Source organism: Rhinopithecus roxellana, chromosome 19 (genome assembly GCF_007565055.1).
Source record: "Rhinopithecus roxellana isolate Shanxi Qingling chromosome 19, ASM756505v1, whole genome shotgun sequence".
NCBI lineage: Eukaryota > Metazoa > Chordata > Mammalia > Primates > Cercopithecidae > Rhinopithecus > Rhinopithecus roxellana.
In genome coordinates this window covers 38510285-38527958 of record NC_044567.1, presented here as the reverse complement: position 1 = coordinate 38527958, position 17674 = coordinate 38510285, and the positions used below count along the sequence as shown (strand labels likewise).

The 17674-nt window shown below is 53.1% G+C and overlaps 1 protein-coding gene across 1 annotated transcript in view; it reads left to right on the top strand.

Moving 5' to 3' along the window:
• The window catches only part of TBCD (tubulin folding cofactor D), a 220329-nt gene that overhangs the window by 128713 nt on the left and 73942 nt on the right, over positions 1-17674 (top strand). The window contains exons 16-19 of the mRNA XM_010354383.2: positions 2828-2857; positions 6629-6714; positions 14741-14821; positions 17588-17661. Coding sequence (XP_010352685.1) covers positions 2828-2857; positions 6629-6714; positions 14741-14821; positions 17588-17661 — 271 coding nt within the window. The remainder of the gene's footprint in view (positions 1-2827; positions 2858-6628; positions 6715-14740; positions 14822-17587; positions 17662-17674) is intronic.

Sequence of the window (17674 nt, the reverse complement as noted above, 5' to 3'; positions counted from 1 at the left end):
GACAGGGTTTCACCATGTTGGCCGGGATGGTTTCGGACTCCTGACCTCACGTGATCTGCCCGTCTCAGCCTCCCAAAGTGCTGGGATTACAGACGTGAGCCGTTGCGCCTGGCAGAGATTTACATGCAGTTTTAAAGACTAATGCGGGGAGAGCTCATGCGTGTTTCACCATTGCCTCCATGATAAAATCTGGCAAAAGCGCAGTGGAACATCGCAGCCTAGACGTGAGCATCGAGCCAACCCACCAGCCTTATTCCTACTTCCTTGGTTTTACCCGTACCCGTGTGTGTGCATGCATGTGCGTGTACGTGTGTGCATGTGCACGTGTGCATGTGTGCGTGTATGTGCACGTGTGTGCGCGTGTGCGCACCATGCGTGCTCAGGCGTTTAGTTCTGTGTGATTGTATCACATACAAATTCATGTATCCACTACCACAGTCAGGATACACGGCAGCCCCGTCTCCCCGAGAGGCCTGTGCTCCTGCTTTGCCCACAGCCCCTGCTGTTTCCCTCTCCTGACCCTTGGCAGCCACTGGTCGGCTCTCCGTTGCCTCTTCTGTCGTCTCGGGAATGCCGTGTGAATGAACTCTGTGGCCTCTAACGCTGTAGCTTTCTTCTCGGCACAGCTCTCTGGAGATCCACCCCGAGCTTCTGTTGCTGAGGGTGCCGTGGTTTGTGTGACCGTTTATGTGTTAGGGCATCAGGATGGTTTCTGGTCTTTAAGCTGCTGTAAACGTTTGTGCTCAGGTTTTCGTGTGAGTGTAGCTTCCGTTTCTCTGGGATAAATGCCAGGAGTAGTTTCTGGGTCGTGGTAGTTGGACATTTAAACTGCTTTCTAGAGTGGCTGCACCATTCGCGTTCGCACCACCACCTGTCAGCAGCCCTGCCTTTCTCTGTCCTCGCCTGCGTCTGATGTGGCCACCGTTTTCTGTGTCGGCCTTTCTGACAGGCGTGTGGTGATATGTTGTTGTGGTCTTTACCTGCGTTTCTGTCATGCCTGGTGGTGTGGAGTACCTTTCACGGGCTTACTTGCCATCTGTACCTCCTCTTTGGTGAAACATCTGCTCAGGTCTTTACTCATTTTCTAAGTGGATTGTTTTTTGTTGTTGAGTTTTGAGCACTCTTTACATATGTGGGATTCTGGTCCTGTGTTGGGTTTGTGTTTGGCTCTCTCCCAGTCTCTGGCTCATTTTTCCATCCTCTTTAATAGGGCAAAGTTTTTAATTTTTTAATTCTGCCGGGGTCTTGATCAGTTTTTTGTTTTAGTGGATCATGTTTTTAGTGCTTTTTAAGACATGAAGACTTTCTTAAGGTCTGGGAACTCCACCTCACCAGGTCCCAGGGATGCTGTGCCATGTGTTCTGCCCTGCTGGTTGGTCTGCGTGTCTGTCCCGCCAGTGCGCACTGTGTGACGGGCTGTGCTGTGACGCTGCTGCACGTAGTCAGCCTTCACACTGGGTAGGGCGATGCCTCCCAGCGTCTGCTTTCTCAGGATTGTTTTCCCTGTTTTAGGGCTTGTGCTCTTCCACATAAGTCTTGAATTTTTTAAACATCTTTTAGATACCACTGGAATAGTACATGTGTTCCTAAATAGTGTGTGTTAAATTAACGTTAGAGTATCTTTGTTGCATTGCCTTTTGGCAGGTTTTGCTTCTTACTTTCCTATTGAATTTATCTCAAAAGTGACAAAATGTCAAACGGCAGCAGTCAGGCCTCTTCCCTCCCCGTGTAAGAGCTGCCAAGCACCTGTTTCTGCCAATCTCCAGCCCAGCCCAGGGGTCTGTCTTGGAACCACCTGCATGTCTGGTTTCTGTGTGATTGGCCAGAGGTGGTGGGTGTGTCTGCTCCTTTTCCCTGGTGGTTGGGGGCACAGACCCTGGGTGGCTGTGTTTCGGTTCCTTTACCTGGTGCCCGTCTGTGTGTGCACCTACCAGCAGCCCTCATTCGGCCTTGCTCTCAGGAAGCCCCCAGGCAAGTGTTGGCAGGAATCCTGCCAGGCAGGAGGTCGCTTCTCCAGAGCGTGCTCCCTGAAGCCTCCGGCCTCCCTGACCCCACCCCGTGCTGGTGGCGTGTGTGGTGTGGCCGTGTGTGCACTTTGTTGGGTCTTCCTGGGATGCTGAAGTCCCCTGTGTCTCCAGCCCCGAGAACTCTGAGCCCAGGTGCTTTTGGGAAGGACGGGGCACCCGCTGGTGACACATGGGAAGGGAGGTGTGTTTGTCACCTTGCCCAGGTAACCTGCTCTGCCTGGTTGGTGTGCCTAAGGAGGGCAGGGTGTGTGGGGAGGACATGAGAGGCCTCCTGGAAGCACTTCATCCTGTTGAAGTTCACATTTCAACCTTTTCCGCGGCCCCTGCTCTGGGCCTGTGCCCGGCCTGGGACTTAGCCTGTTGACACTGTGCCATGGGTGTGGGCAGAGTGCCCTCCCTGGAGGGCGGCATGCGGTGCCAGTTGGTGACCATGAGCTGCCTCACAGAGCTCCTGAGGAAGAGTGTTGGGGCTCTGGGCTGTGCTTTAACCTGCCTGCCTGTCTCTCCGTGTTGACAGCTGGGGCCTCCACGTGGTGCTGCTGGGAGGCTCAGTGGTAAAGGCCAGTTTTCAGGATGTGTCTGAGTTTATAAACTTGAATTCTTAAATTGTGGTTTTAAAGAGCACCAGGACGTAAAAGCAGAGTGACACACCTTGAGGCTCTGTTCAGCCAACAACGAGGGCTTTTATTTAAAAAATAAAGCCGTGGGTCATTGACGTTGTGCTGTTTGTTCTGAACTTGCCTCTGGTGTTGGCGGAAGCTGACCTCGCTTACCTGCTGTGTTTGTTCTTTGCTCCGCAGGCCGCCTTCCAGGAGAATGTGGGGAGACAGGTATGGCTGCTTTTAAACACCTTTCTTCCAAAAGCTTCCTGCAGGTTTACAGGTAGGAATCTGGAGAGCCATAACCCCGGTGTCTTTTCGCACTGCGAGGTGTGGTGTGGCTACATCAGCGGCAGGGTCACTGGGAACCTGCACGTACAGCACTTTGCACACACAGGCCGGAAAGCTGTGTTTTACGCGTTGCCAAGGGCCACGTAATGTGACTCTGCAGGGTGGGGCGGGTCCCTGGGACCAGGCTGGCCTTGCACGGACGCAGACCTGACCCCGCCTCATCCCACACAGAGCAGGAGCTGGCTCTGTTGACGTCAGCTTGTGCCTTATCCGGACCGTAGGTGGGCCCAGAAGCCAGCTCCCAGGAGCTGTGGACCCCACGACCCCTCATCATGCTGAGGCTGCTTTTGCTGTGCCCTCTGACCCTGCCATCTGGTCACTGGTCAGCTTCACCTGTGAATGGGGGCCCAGGTTATTCATGTTGTGTGTGATGACGTCACATCTTGGGCGTGTGGTCGGGCCTTGCAGGAGAGTGGGACAGAGGCTGGAGAGGGGACCAGGGTCTGGGCTGCACCTGGGCGGGAAGCAAGGTTCCCAGAGAAGTCAGCCGAGAAGGTTCTGGATTCCCGGGCAGCAAAGCAAACACAGCCGGGGTCTGGGCTGTGGCTGGGTCGTGTGGGGCGGCATGGTGTGCACGTGGCCTGCGTACCTTTCTGACCTGTGGGGAACCCTCCAGGCAAAGGTGTCCGACTTGGAGTGGAAGCATCAAGGCCAAATGAGTCCAAAGGAAAAGCCGGACGCCAGAGTCAGCTGGAGAGGCAGGCAGATGAGGACTTGTGCATGTTATTGAAATGGTTCTCGAGGAGCCTGGCATGAGTGGTGTGGGCGGCTTTCTTTAGACAGAGCCCAGGAAGGGGCATGACTTCCTCTTGTTGGCCCGAGGTGGCCGAGGCCCACCCAGTGTCCTTGGGGTGCCGTGGGGTCTGCACGCGTTCAGAGCCCTGAGCCCTGGTAGGAGCCAGTTCATTAGGAAGAGACACCAGCCTTGGAAGGGGAGCCTGGGTATGCAGACAGCAAGAGCCGCACAGGCCGAGGAGAACATGAATGAGGTTTGGGCTTTTGAGTGGAGAGTGTGGCTGCTGTGAGGAAGAAGGAGCTTCTTGGAAACCACTTAGCTGAGCTGACGGACTTGCCAGCTTCCTGGAGAGTGACAGCCCAGGAGAAGTCGTCTGCCTGTTCCTGGGCTTCCAGCCCCTCCAGCGCCCCCACTGGAGGGGGGCGTGTTGAGGCCAGAGCCTGGGGTGGCGACCACGCTGTGTAGGCCCTGGGCCACACTCCACCATCACACTCTGTTCCGGGTTCCCAGATGCTGCTTCCTGGGAGGAGCAGCCGGGCCACGTAGGGAGCCATGGGGCCCTGCAGCTGAGCTGACCGGCTTCCCTGTGTGTGTGGCTAGATTTGAGTCATGTTACCTTTGTCGGGGCAGCTTAGGTTGGGGATTGATTGACAGGGAAAGGAAAGGCCTTTAAACTTGGTCTAAATTTAGGCAAGCAGCCAAAAAATGGGATATTCCCGTGGGTGCAGGAGTCTTGCACCTCAGTCCTGAGCCTGAGCCCCGTGAGTCTCAGAGCATTCCGCACAGTGACCCGCATGCGGACAGTAGCGGGAGCCTCGTGGAAGAAGCTGCACAGACTTTGAAGAGACACAAACTTTGAAAGAAGTGTGAGATGCGCAGGTCCGGAGTGTCCCCCGGGCCCGCATGGCCGTGTCCTGCTGAGGTTGGATAGAAACATTTGAGAAGAAGGTCGAGAACTTGGCGAAGCTAATGGGAGCAGACGTGTTACGTAGCACGCAGGGAAGCAGCCTAAAAACCCTTGGATTTGGAGAAGGCTGTTTCTAATACACAGATTTGGAATGAAGTTGTAAGAAATGCATTTACAGTAGAGGCTACTGGGTAACAGCAGGAGAAATGGGGGGTGGTTGGGGAGCGGCCTGGGGAACACGGAGGGGGCTGGGGGCAGAGACGAGGGACCAGCTTCTCTGTCCAGGCTCATCTTGGCTGGAGTTGGAGACTCTAGTCCTGAGTGGTCTCTGCCTTCTCCCCACTGAGCCCGGAGGCTCTTGAGCAGGTGGTGACTAACCCATGGGCAACTTTCGTGTCCAGGGCCTGCCAGACATGCCAGCCCCATGACCCTGCTCCTAGGCGAGTGCTGTCCAGGCCCCCAACACCACCGGGCCCTTGTGGTGGCCTGTCCACACCCAGGCCCCCAACTTCCTCCCTGCACAGGTGAAGAGGTTGAGGCTCAGGGCAGCTGAGCCCACCTTTGTCTGCTCGGAGCCTGTTGTTCCAGCCTCAGCCTGGCCAGACGGAGCCTTAGCCCCTGTGTTGGTCTTGCTTTGTTCTCACCGTGGGGGAATGCTGGGCACAGAGTCCCCTTGTTCTTGTTCTCAGTGAGACTTGGTCCTGGGCCACCCCGGCGTTTCCCTGGGCTCCTGCCTGCCGGAATGTGGGACGTGGCGTTGCCCCGCAGTGGGCGACATCCCAGGTTGTGGCACCTGCTGTCTTTCTGCAGAGTGAGCCGCAACACCTCCACTCGGGTGCCGGTTTCTCCCCTGTTCCACGGTTCAGTGAAGGACGCTCGTGCTGTCACTGATTCCAGCAGCCTCAGGCGGAAGTTTCTGGTATCTCCAGCAGCCCAAGCTCCCAGTGTAACCCTTGGGAAGGATTTGCTGGGAGAAAGCCGCATGGTACCTGCTCATTCCGGCTCTCCTGGCGGGAAGCAGGGGTGTGGCCCTGGGTGTTCTCAGGAGAGCTGGCTGTTCAGCTACTTTATTTGCGAAGCGATGACACGGATGAAGGTGTGAGGTTTTCATGATGAAGTGCAGGGTGGTGATGAGTGTGTTAAAGTCAAGGAGGGATCTGGATCCCGGGCTCGGAGGTGGGCAGGCCTGGGAGGCCTTTGAAAAACCCTGCTGCGGTTTATAGCTGTGTAAGGCTTTCTGTGTTTGGTTCAAAGTTTGTCATTTGTATTTTCTTAGGAAATTATTTATGTTGTTTTCAGAATTTCAAATCCTGGAACCTGAGAATGGTCTCAGTAACGCCATGCAGCCTTCGGGGCTAGAGCTGGGGCTCCACTGGGAGGCTGTCGTGGGGTGGGAGGAGGTGCCGCCTCTCCCATGTCAGAGGCTTGGGGGCTGCTGGTCCTCTATGCTTCTGGGATCAGCTGTCACCACCCCCCAGAACCGGCTGGGCCGGCCACCCCCAGTCAACGTCCTGTCCGCCCAGGACAGCTGAGCGAGGCCTGGGCTCTGGTCCAGGCTTCGTAGACTGGGCAGGCGTCTGCATCCCCGACCTGACCCAGGCCTGCTTGCTCTGGTGTGCACCGACCTGCCAGCTTTGTGGCATGGGGCTCGGGCTGGTGGAGGTCAGTGGCTGGAACACTGTTGAAACCTGAAGCCCATTTACGGTGTATGTTTTAAGGAAAGATCTACAACATACCGAAGTGGAAACGTTTGAGTTGTTTGAAACGATGAAATCCTTGTGGGTGGTTTCGGTTACTGGGCGTGGTGTGGTCTGGGGAGCCCGTCAGGAAGGCAGTGTGACGTGGAAGTCCTCGGGGAGCAGTGTCTGTGGCGTGTAGCTCGCTTGCCACCTGCCTCAGGGCTCGGGGTTCGTCAGTGTCAGTGTCTGTGGATATGATGATGGAACTTGGTGAAATGCCTTTGCTCATTCAAATTCTTCTTTTCCCCCCAATTTCACTTTCTTATTAGGGCACTTTCCCGCATGGGATTGATATTTTGACCACAGCTGACTATTTTGCTGTCGGTAACAGAACCAACTGTTTCCTGGTTATAAGGTAAGTTTTTAATGTATATCACAAAAATAGAATATCCTAAAATCAGATTGGATGTCAAAAATCAGCTTCCACCATTTTCTTTTTTCATCCTGTAATGTCCACTAAATGTAACGTAGTTTTTGTGTGAAAAATTAAAAATGGAATTGGGACAGTTATTGAAACTTGTGTTTCATGTGGATTGGACTCATCTCATGCTTTACTCGCTAGATGGGAGACATTTACTCATGTGTTAAAGAGGGGCTCAGCTTCAGGAGTGCGACCTTGCCGTGAGTGCTGTCCCTGCTTATGATTTCTCTCCTAGTCGCCCCGTTTTACCCGTGCCGCTTCTGTGCGGGGCTTGGAGTTTGACAGGAAGCAGCTGCAAGCACGGCCGTGCCTCCTCCTGACACTTCCCTGCTGGATGTCCTAAATGCTTTCCCAGTTTGAAGTCTTGGATTAGAAGGGACTGTTTCTTTTTCTGTTTCGGTACTGGAAAGTGTTTTGAAGTTGAAGTTATCTGTAGATTGTTTGTGAAATGAGTAAGAGGTATTTTAGAAATGAGGTTAGAAACAAATATTTAGCACCTCTAATTGCAGTTTACAGAATTATATCAAATTGTTCTAGTTGTATAATTAGGTACTGGGGAGGTTACTTCAGTTGTCTTAGTTGATCCATCGCAGCAGAAATGCGAGAAAGGGTGTGACTTTATTTATTTTTGGAGGTGGAGTCTAGCTCTGTGGCCCAGGCTGGAGTGCAGTGGGGTGTGACTTTATGAAGTGATTTATTTGCCTTAAATTAGGGCAAGAAGCATGCCCAGTGCATGTTTAACATTATTAACCATTAAATACCTTAAAGATCGATTCCCTAACAGCCCTGCTGTGTAGACCGTGCAGAAAGGCACGTTTCTCCATCACCAGCCTGGGCAGAATGTTCAAAATGTAGTGTTTGAACCTCTTTCCCAGGAAGGATCTTTGAACACGTTTATCTGTATTTTCATATCCTTTCAATTTTCCTCAACATTTAATGTCCTTTTTTGCCTTATCAGTTCTTTCCTATTAATTCTTGGCCGTATATTTTATGTGGAAAATCTACTGGCCTGGTGCGGCGGCTCCTGCCTGTGATCCCAGCACGCTGGAGGCCAAGGCAGGCGGATCGCCTGAGGTCAGGAGTTGGCGAAACCCCGTGTCTACTAAAAATACAAAAAGTAGCCAGGCGTGGTGGCAGGTGCCTGTAGTCCTAGCTACTCAGGAGGCTGAGGCAGGAGAATCACTTGAGCCCAGGAAGCGGAGGTTGCAGTGAGCCGAGATCGCACCACTGCACTCCATCCTGGACCACAGAGACTCCATCTCAAGAAAAAGAAAATCTACCGCCTTTTCCCGAGGTTCCTGGGTAACATACCTGACAGCTAATGGAAGCTTCAGCATATTTTGTTGCTGAGGTTTCCAAGTCAGCCTAAAACTCACATGTAATTAGCTGTGTGCGTTTCATAAAAACATTTGCCAACATGAGACCTGGGTCCAGGCATGTCTTCCCTCAGTGTGTTTGGCTTCCTCATGATGCCAGGCCCTGCGTGCAGACCAGATGCCACCTTGTGAGGACACACCGGCAGGCAGGCCCCTCCAATCCTGAGTGCAGCATCACGGGGACCGGCGGTTGTGGCTGCACCCTGTACCCGAGGCCTTGGGGTGAGGGAGGCAGTGGTCCTGTTCAGCAGAGGGCATGGGATTGAGCACAGCCCAGCAGGGAGGAGAGTTAACAGGGCCCTGGGCCCTGGTGGGGAGCTGTTGGGGGCCTCTGAGCCATAGTGAAGAGTGTGGATTGTCCTGAGGTCCTGGCACTTTGATGGTCAGGTCTGTGTTTTGAATATATCACTGTGGCTATATTTGGTGACTGGAAATAAGGAGAGGGCTTGGGGGCTCTCAGGAAAGGGGAGAGGGTTGGGGGCCTGGAGGTGTGCCCACTGGAGGAAGGTGGGAGTCGCCAGGGCACTACAGAGGGTCTCAGGGCAGTGTTGGTGTCGCTCCGCAGGTGGAGGGCACAGCCGAGGGCGACAGTGTCGTTGAGTGTGAGGAGGTCGGGGCTCAGCTTGTGCGTGCTGGCCTGTGAGGAAGCTTCAGCCGTGCTGACATGGAGATGTTTCCTCTGCACATTGGAGTTTCGGACACACAGACTGGAAGTGAACTGATGGACGGGCCCCGGGAAGACTGTCAGGCGAGACGAGGAGGACAGGGACCAGCCGTCGCCCCGCTCTCCTGTTTATCATCACAGCCGCGTTGAGGATTTTTGTAAATGTTAACATCTGTAAATTCGTACCTATCACCACAATCAAGACAAGAAAAGACCCAGGTTTCCCCTTGCCCTTTTGGGGTCCCTCCCCTCCCACATACCCTTCTTCAGGCAACCCTGGTCTGTTGCTGTCACTGCAGCTGTGTCTGCGTTTCCCAAAGCTCCGTGTGAATGGGTTCAGGCAGTGGGCGCCCTCCTCACTCACACTGGCTTCCTCCGCTCCGTGCTTCCTTCAGACTTTCCACCTGTGGGGACCATCCACAGAGCCTCCAGGGCCAGGGATGTGGTGCACAGCGTCTGTCTCCACTCACCTGGTGAGGGGCTTCTGGGCAGTGTCCCGTCTGGGTTATCACAAATGCAGCTGCGGTAAACATGTGTGTACACGTCTGTCTTTGGCCTGCTCTCTTGTTGTCTGGCATAGATGCCCAGTGCTGGGTGGCTGTGCTGTAAGTTTTTTTTTGTCCTTTTGAGACAGAGCCTTGCTCTGTCACCCAGGCTGGAGTGTGGTGGCACAGTCACGGCTCACTGCAGCCTCAACCTCCTGAGTTCAAGTGATCCTCCCGCCTCAGCCTCCCGAGTAGCTGGGACCACAGGTGCACAGATGACAAATCATGTTGCCCAGGGTGGTCTTGAACTCCTGGTCTCAAGTGATCCGCCTGCCTTGACCTCCCAAAATGCTGGCATTACAGGCATGAGCCACCACACCCTGCCTGTAACTTCTTACGAAATGGCCACATGACTTTCAGCGTGGTGGTGCCATGCACCCCCGGGGCTGGGTGATAGTCTGGGGTCCGGGGTCCTTGCCGGCACTGGGGCTGTTTGGTCTTTCAAGCTTGGCTGCTGGCAGGGGAGCAGCTCACTAACTTGTGTCTAGTGACTGATGATGCTGTTTCAGTCATCATCCATTTCAAGGGCGTGTTTAACAAATCTTTCGCCCATTTATTAGGTTAGTGGTTTTCTTCCTATTGAGAAGTTGAGAATTCTTCATGCATTCTGCATACAATTCCTTTTTTCAGATGCTTCCTTGCTACATATTTCCTCCCACTCGGTGGCTTTTCCTTTCAGTATCCCGTATATTCCTAAGTCAAAGCCTTTTTTTAAACAAAAATCAGCTTTGGGCCGGTCGTGGTGGCTCATGCCTGTAATTCCAGCACTTTGGGAGACTGAAGTAGGCAGATCACGATGTCAAGAGATCATCCTGGCCAACATGGTGAAACCCCGTCTCTACCAAAAATACAAAAGTTAGCCGGGCGTGGTGGCACTCACCTCTAGTCCCAGCTGCTCGGGAGGCTGAGACAGGAGAATTGCTTGAACCCAGGAGGTGGAGGTTGCAGTGAGCCGAGATCGCGCCACTGCATTCCAGCCTGTTGACAGAGCAAGACTCTGTCTCAAAAAAAAAATAAAATAAAAATAAAAATCAGCTTTATCTTTGTACATCTACTTTATTACATGTAGTAAAATCGCCAGTTTTCAATACGGGTTTCAGTATGGCGGCGGGTGTGGCAGATGTGAGCCGTTGAATGACCACACTGTGGTCAGCATGGTGCACACGACCCTCCCTCCGGGAGGCCCTGTCCTGCCGGCCCTCCTGTCCCGCCGGCCCTCCTGTCCCTGGGGTTCCACCAGTTTAGAATCTGCAGGTGGCTTCCTTTGTCAGCTCCCTGCCTCCTCAGCTCCCTGTGTTTCGGGGTTCCTCAGTGGTTCTTGCTGCGTGGTTGCCCCACCAGTTGAGGGGCTTTGAGCCCTGTGGGTTTTGGTGCGAGCGCATGGCACAGCTTCTGTTCTCCCTGGCTGTTTTTCTGTCAGAGTGAGCAGTCGTGAGGACTTTGGGTGTTTTGGTCTTCCTGCTGTTGTAAATTTCCTTCTCTGATTTCTGGTATCTTCAGCATTGAGTGTCCTTTTAAAAATATATTTTGTCGTCTTTTGCTTTTCAATAGTTTTTTATGTTCGTATCGTATAAGCTCCTCAAAGCAAGGAAACCTCAAAGTCAACTGTTTGCTTCTGTGTTTCCTGAATTGGTGAATGACATCCCGTCCACAGACTCAGCTCGCTTGCTTCTCCTTCTCTCATTGCCCACACGTGGCTGGTGACCTAGGTCTGCCACTTCCACATCCCTAATAGACCTCAGACATGCCTCGTCCTGGGACCCTCTCTATGCCATCACCTCACTTCCGGCTGCCTTTGTCTCGCAGAAGCCTCCGAGCTGACCCTGCACCCTCACGCCCTGACCTCTCCCATCCGTGCTTTGCCTGTGGGTTCTGTCTGGTTTGCTCGTGGCCAGAGTCCATTCTCTTTCACATCTCTGCCTGCCCTGGCTCCGTCCAGCCCCTCCGTCTCTCCCACCTTCTGGTGGATACTCACCTTGGTTCTCATACTCTTCTCCTCTGGGACCTTGGGTGCCCAGGACACACCCCTTTTTCTGCCGCCTTGGGCCAGGGACTCAGGAGCGTGTCTTCTTCAGGGTCAGTTGCTAGTTGGTGCCCGTGCCTGCGTGAGCACTCAGGTGGCCTTGCCTCTATCTGCTGCTTTCCATGAAGTCACTGGCCTCCTGCCTGCTTCTCTGGAACCCTGCTGTTTGGGACACCTGCTGCTGGGCTCTAGGACGCAGTCGGATGCACCTGCCTTCTGGGCGTGCGGCCCAGGGCCCCTGCAGCACCTCTGTGCCAGGCTCCTGGGTGACATGGTTCTCGGCGTCATGGCACTGTTTCCCACAGCCCGTCTGCTGCCTGATTTCTCAGGTTTTCTCAGTTTCTTGCAGGCTGTTTCCTCACCTTCCAAGGGGCTCTGTCTCTATCCGCTTCCTTTCTCTTGTCTCCCTGGCTGACTTTCCCAGGCAGGTACCTTGCAGCAGGTGCCTGTCTGCCTGCCCAAAGTTCACGCTCATGCCTGGGCCCCTCTGCAGTCAACGTTCTTCCTGGGCCCCGCTCCTCTGTCTGCTCTCGGGTGCTGTGGTGGAGGCCGTGGCAACACAGGTGGGTGGCGGTGGTGGCAGGTTCAGTTAATCCGTGCAAGCAGCTGGAGTTTTAGATAAATGAATTATAGAAACCACATGGTGTAAAATTGAGAGGGGACAGGAGTGATCGGGGAAAACCAAACCTGTCTCTCGACTCTTCCTGGTGCCGCCATCATGCCTGGTTTCCTGCGTGTCCCAGACAGTCTGCTCCTGTCGTGTGTGGACCGACCTCTGAGCTCAACAGCAGAGGCTGGCTGACGTGAGAGCTCCTGGGTCTTAGAGACAATACAGCCCCGGGCCACCGCGGCAAGGAAGGGGAGGGGAAGCCCCATCTGTTCTCTCACCTGTGCTTCCCGGAGAGCCTTTTGCGTCTGGACGTCGGGCGTGATCTTCATGGGTCCCCCTCGTGGCCTTTGAGTCCATCCAGTTTTTTGCTGTCATAAACAGGGTGAATGTTTTTGTGTCTGCAGTTCCTCACCTTTGCGATTATTTTGGAATGGGTTACCGAAAGTGGAGAGGCTGGACCCGAGGGTCCGCATGTTCTCAGTTTCCTGCGCGTTGCTGGCCGCCGTCCACTGGGGCTGTGCCAAGTGCTGCCCGGCAGGCTCAGTGTCCTTCTGCTTCCCGCAGCTCTGGCTGCAGACCCCGGGGCTTGGGCCGTCGGACAGCTGAGCAGAGCTTCCTTTTCTTTTCCTCCGTGCCGGAGGCTGCACCGCTTCAAGTAGTTGAAGTGTGTGTATGTTTTCTGTAAACTTTTTGATGATATTTCTGCTACACTATGTTTTTTTATTGATTCAGAAGAACTTGTTTATTTTAGGGAATCCTCCTGTTGGTAAGACCAGTTGCGGATGTTTTTTCCAATTTTGTTGTTTGACTTTTGACTTTGTTTTTGGTGTTTTCCTGGTAGACTTTGTTCGGCATATGTGTTTGTAGGGATCGATTTCTTTTCTGGCTCTGGGTTTTGAGTCATAATTAGAAAGGCATATCCTACTTGGAGATTATTTTTTAAAAGTCTTCCATGTTGTTTTCACAAGATGTAACTTTCATTTTTGAGACATAATTTGCATGCTTTCAGCTGCACCTGTATGGAGTGGATGGTTGTGGAGGGGCTGACAGTGTGTCCACCTGTGCCACCTGCATCTTCCTTGGGAGTGGAGCTCCCACCACTCCACGGCCACCCTCCCTCCTCCCAGCCTGTGTGCCGCTGCCCCGCCCTCAATGTGGAGCAGGGCTGCCCCTCGCGGAGGGTCCTATCCACGGAATCAGAGGGAACACACTCCTGTGTGTCAGTGTTCTTTGCTCGGTGTAGCGCGCCTGGGGCCTGTCCGCGGTGTGTGTGTCCACGGTGTGTGTGTCCACAGCTCCTTTTCGTCGGTGAGTCTTTGCTCAGCGCAGCGCGCCTGGGGCCTGTCCTCAGTGTGTGTCCTCAGTGCGTGTGTTCTCAGCTCGTGTGTCCTTAGCACGTATGTCCGCAGTGCGTGTGTCCTCGGTGCGTGTGTCCTCGGCACGTGTGTCCGCTGTGTATGTGTCCACAGCTCCTTTTCGTTGGTGAGTCTTTGCTCAGCGCAGCGCGCCTGGGGCCTGTCCACAGTGCGTGTGTTCTTAGCTCGTGTGTCCTCAGTGCGTGTGTCCTCAGTGAGTGTGTCCTCAGTGCATGTGTCCGCGGTGTGTGTCTGCGGCGTGCGTGTCCACAGCTCCTTTTTGTGGTGAGTTGTGTGCAGTGTTCTGTGGCTATACAGTTTTTCTGTGAGTTTGCCTGACATTGGGTTATTTTGAGTTTTTGACTCTGGTGAATAAAGCAGTTGTATATATTTATTTAGAAATCATCTTCATGTGGATGTGTATTTTCATTTCTTTCAGATAAAGAGTTAAAAGGGAACTTTTGTATATTTTGTAAGAAACTGCCAAACTGTTTTGCAAAGTGGCTCTGGTTTTCCCACATCTGTGCCAACACTTGGTATTTGTCAGTCTTTTAAAATTTTACCCATTCGAGTGGGGGTAATGGTTTAACAATTAACATTCCTGGCTGAATACTGATGTTGAACATCTTTTCATGTGTTTATTGGCCTTATTTATTTTCTTTTATGATGTCTCTGTACAGATTTTGTGCCAATGTTTTGTTTGGGGTTTATCTCTTTATATTCTGGTACAAGTCAGCTTGCCTGTTGATTTTCTTAAAAGTTTTTAACAGCTTAAGAGGTGTAACGGGGACACGTTCACTGTGTATGGAGTGCAGGGGTTTACTGAAGTGCAGCTGGCATACGCTAACCAGAGCGCACAGCTTCCTGCGTGTGACGTAGGCATGCACCTGTGAGGCCTGAGCACAGCCGTCACCCTGGAGCCTCCCCGTGTCTGCTCCCTGTAATTCCCGCCTCGGTCCTCCCCCACCCTGAGGCCACCACTGATCTACCTCTGTGGGTGTGGATTAGTTTGCACGTCCTTGAATTTTGTGTGAATGAAACAAAGCCGTGTGTACTCGTTTGGCTTCTTCGGCTTAGGGTAGTTGAGATTCAGATTGTGTGTGTTGCTCCTGAGTATTCGATTGTGTGGATCAGCCACGGTTTGTTTTCTCCGTAGATGATGTCAGGACGGTTTCCAGTTCTCGCTGTTGCACACGCTACACATGAAGCTGTGTGGACAAATGCTCTTTTCTTTTGCATAACTGCTCAGGGGGCATGGCTGGATCATGTGGTAGATTTGAAGAAATGAGCAAACTGGTTTTGAAAGTAACTGTTCTGAATTCTCACCCGCAGGCAGTGAGTTCTCACTCTTCCACGTCTCACCACCTCTCCGTGCTGTCTTTTCCAGTGTGTATGTTGCCGGCTTTCCTGAGTACACCCAGCCGATGATAGACCACCTGGTTACCATGAAGATCAACCATTGGGATGGGTAGGTTTTCTGTTTGTGTTTTTCTAAGAGTTTTTTTTTTTCCCCCAAAGGAGAGATTCAGTTGAGCTTATAAGCCTTGAGTGTATTTTCTCACTGTGGATGTCGTATTTTAAAATAACTTCTGAGAAGTAATATGAATTCCAGTCTTCATGTGGATGTGTTGGGTCATGGTCTGTGTCCAGTTCCACTTCTGGAGACCTTGGTCCAGTGTGTCCGACGTGTTGGTGTTCCCATGCGAGGGCCCACGCTGGTATGTTGCGGAGTGCTGCTGTGTCCGAGGGGGCGTGGGTGGAACTTGAAGGTGGAGCCTCTGTCGTCTCCCTCAGCAGGCGGTGCTTCCCCCGACTCTGCTCCACGTGGCTCCACAGGTGGTTTCTGCGCTGTCTGCTGGGAGTCCAGCAGTTTTTAGTGGCCGTTTTCTTTTTTTTTTTTTTTTTTTGAGACGGAGTCTTGCTCTGTCACCCAGGCTGGAGTGCAGTGGCCGGATCTCAGCTAACTGCAAGCTCCGCCTCCTGGGTTTACGCCATTCTCCTGCCTCAGCCTCCCGAGTAGTTGGGACTACAGGTGCCCGCCACCTCGCCCGGCTAGTTTTCTGTATTTTTTAGTAGAGACGGGGTTTCACCATGTTAGCCAGGATGGTCTCGATCTCCTGACCTCATGATCCGCCCGTCTCGGCCTCCCAAAGTGCTGGGATTACAGGCTTGAGCCACCACGCTTGGCCTTAGTGGCCGTTTTCATAATTACAGTAGCAGCTTCAGGGTTTCCTTGCATTTCATAGGCAGTTAAATGTGTCTCAAAGGAAAAGCGAAGTGCGGTCTGGAGCATAAACAGAGTGTTAATACCATGACCACTGCCCTGAGGAGGTCAGGGTCTCCTCCTAGGACAGTGCCATGCTGTGGCACTCCTCACGGGAGCCCTGAGGAGCGGCAGGTGCCTGTGGGTGGAGGTGGCTTTGTGAGGGTGCAAGTCCAGAATCTCAGTTTCAGGGTTGGTGTGACGTGGAGGAGGTCCTTTCTGATCCATGAGGGATGTGTTTGCTGCTGCCTGGGGAGAGGCCCAGCTGCCTGCTGTGGTCCAGGCAGGGCTCTCAGGGCTGGGAGCCTCTGGGAAAGGAACTCCTGGGTAGGTAGCACTCCGGCTGCCGGGGGAAGACCCTCCCTTCCCTTCCTGGTGATCGTTTGCTTCCAGAGAAGGGTGTGAGTTCCTGACCCTCGGGGTGTCCCTGCACGTTACACCAAAGCTCTCTCCATTAGAGTGAAAGGTCCCCTAAACCAGACCTGGGGAAAATGAATGAATTAGTCAGTTGTATCAGCCGACTAGTCAGTAACATCTTTAAAACCAAAGTTACAGATGTATATCCATGGTGTCAGAGCTGTGGGACTCTCCAGCTGTTACTGTGTCGTCTGTTTCTGCCTCAGTTCTCTCAGCCTTTCCTTCACGTGTTTTGGGCGGGTCACTTATTGGAGGCAGGTACACTTGCGCTTTTTGCCTCTTCCTAATGTACTGACCCTTTATCTTTATGGAATGGCCCTCTTTGTCTCATGTTAGATTTCTTGCCTTAAAGTAACTGATGACTGGTGTAGTACCTGGGTTGGCAAGCTTTTCTTTAAAGGGCTAGATAAACATGGTAGATCTCTGTTCCATATGCTTTGCTTTATTTTATTTTAATTTTATTTAGTTTACGTAACCTTTGAGAAATGTGAAAACCATTCTTAGCTGAGGGCCGTCCTTACAAGACGCAGCCTCGGGCTGAGCTTGTGGCTGCAGACTGCATTGCCTCCGCGTCCCGGGTGCCTTGTCTGTACCGTTCCCTCAGAGTTGCGGGCGATGGTCTAGTAGACGGCATACAGTTGGGTGTTGCTCAGGGTGCGGAGTTTCCTGGCACATGAAACGCCACCTGCCTCGAAGAGCTCTTTGTTTACTGTTGGAAGTGGACCCTGAGCAGGGCCCTCGGCCGACACCGGAGGGGCTCTGGCAGGTGGTGCTGCCAGTGTGGGTTCTGCCCTCGTGCCTCGTTTCACCGTGGTGCTGTGGGTTTGGTGGTTTTAAATAGTTAGAATACAGACACCTGCCTTCTGCATGTTTTCACCTTCACGTTTTGCTTCTTTGTTGTTACGTGGTTGCCCTCATGATTTTAAGTCATGACCACTTGCTGTTCCATCTGGGTCTGGAGGGGCTGAGGGCGCAGGCTCTGCCGTTCACTCCCAGCTTTACCCTCTGCCTCTGTGTGGAGCTCTGGAAGAGAGGTGGGCTCAGGAGGGGCTCTGGCCTCTTGAGCTGGCCCTGGGTCAGCCTTCTGCCATCTCCGTGTTCAACCATTGGGTGCTTTCAGTGTGTGTCTGATGAGGCACTTATTGGATGTGTGCCCCAGATTTGGTGGGTGAGCCTTAGAAAATTCCTTCTGTTCACCCCTTGTAATCCGTGGAGGGGCTGTTTCACATGACTCTGTCTCAGACTCGCATCCTCTGGGTAGTGTGGGGGTGGGGAGGCCGGAGACCCAATTGCCACCTGGCCCTGAGAAGGAATGGCACCTGTGTCCCAAGAAGAACCGTGGTTAGCCGTGTGACCTTGCTGTGGTAGACTGTCCCTGTCGTCTGTTGGAGTCGGAGGTTCTTGTGCTGGTTTGTGTGTGTGAGTGAGTGAGCCTCTGCCAAGTGGTAGGTTGAGGACTGATGTATGTCGTCTCCCTCACTTTCCTTTTATGAACGGAATAAAGCTAGAATCGTCCAAGTGAAGGCACTAACGATGTTCTCTCCTCACTCTCAGGGTCATCCGAGAGCTGGCTGTGAAGGCGCTGCACAACCTGACCCAGCGAGCACCCGAGTACAGCGCCACGCAAGGTGGGTGTGTGTC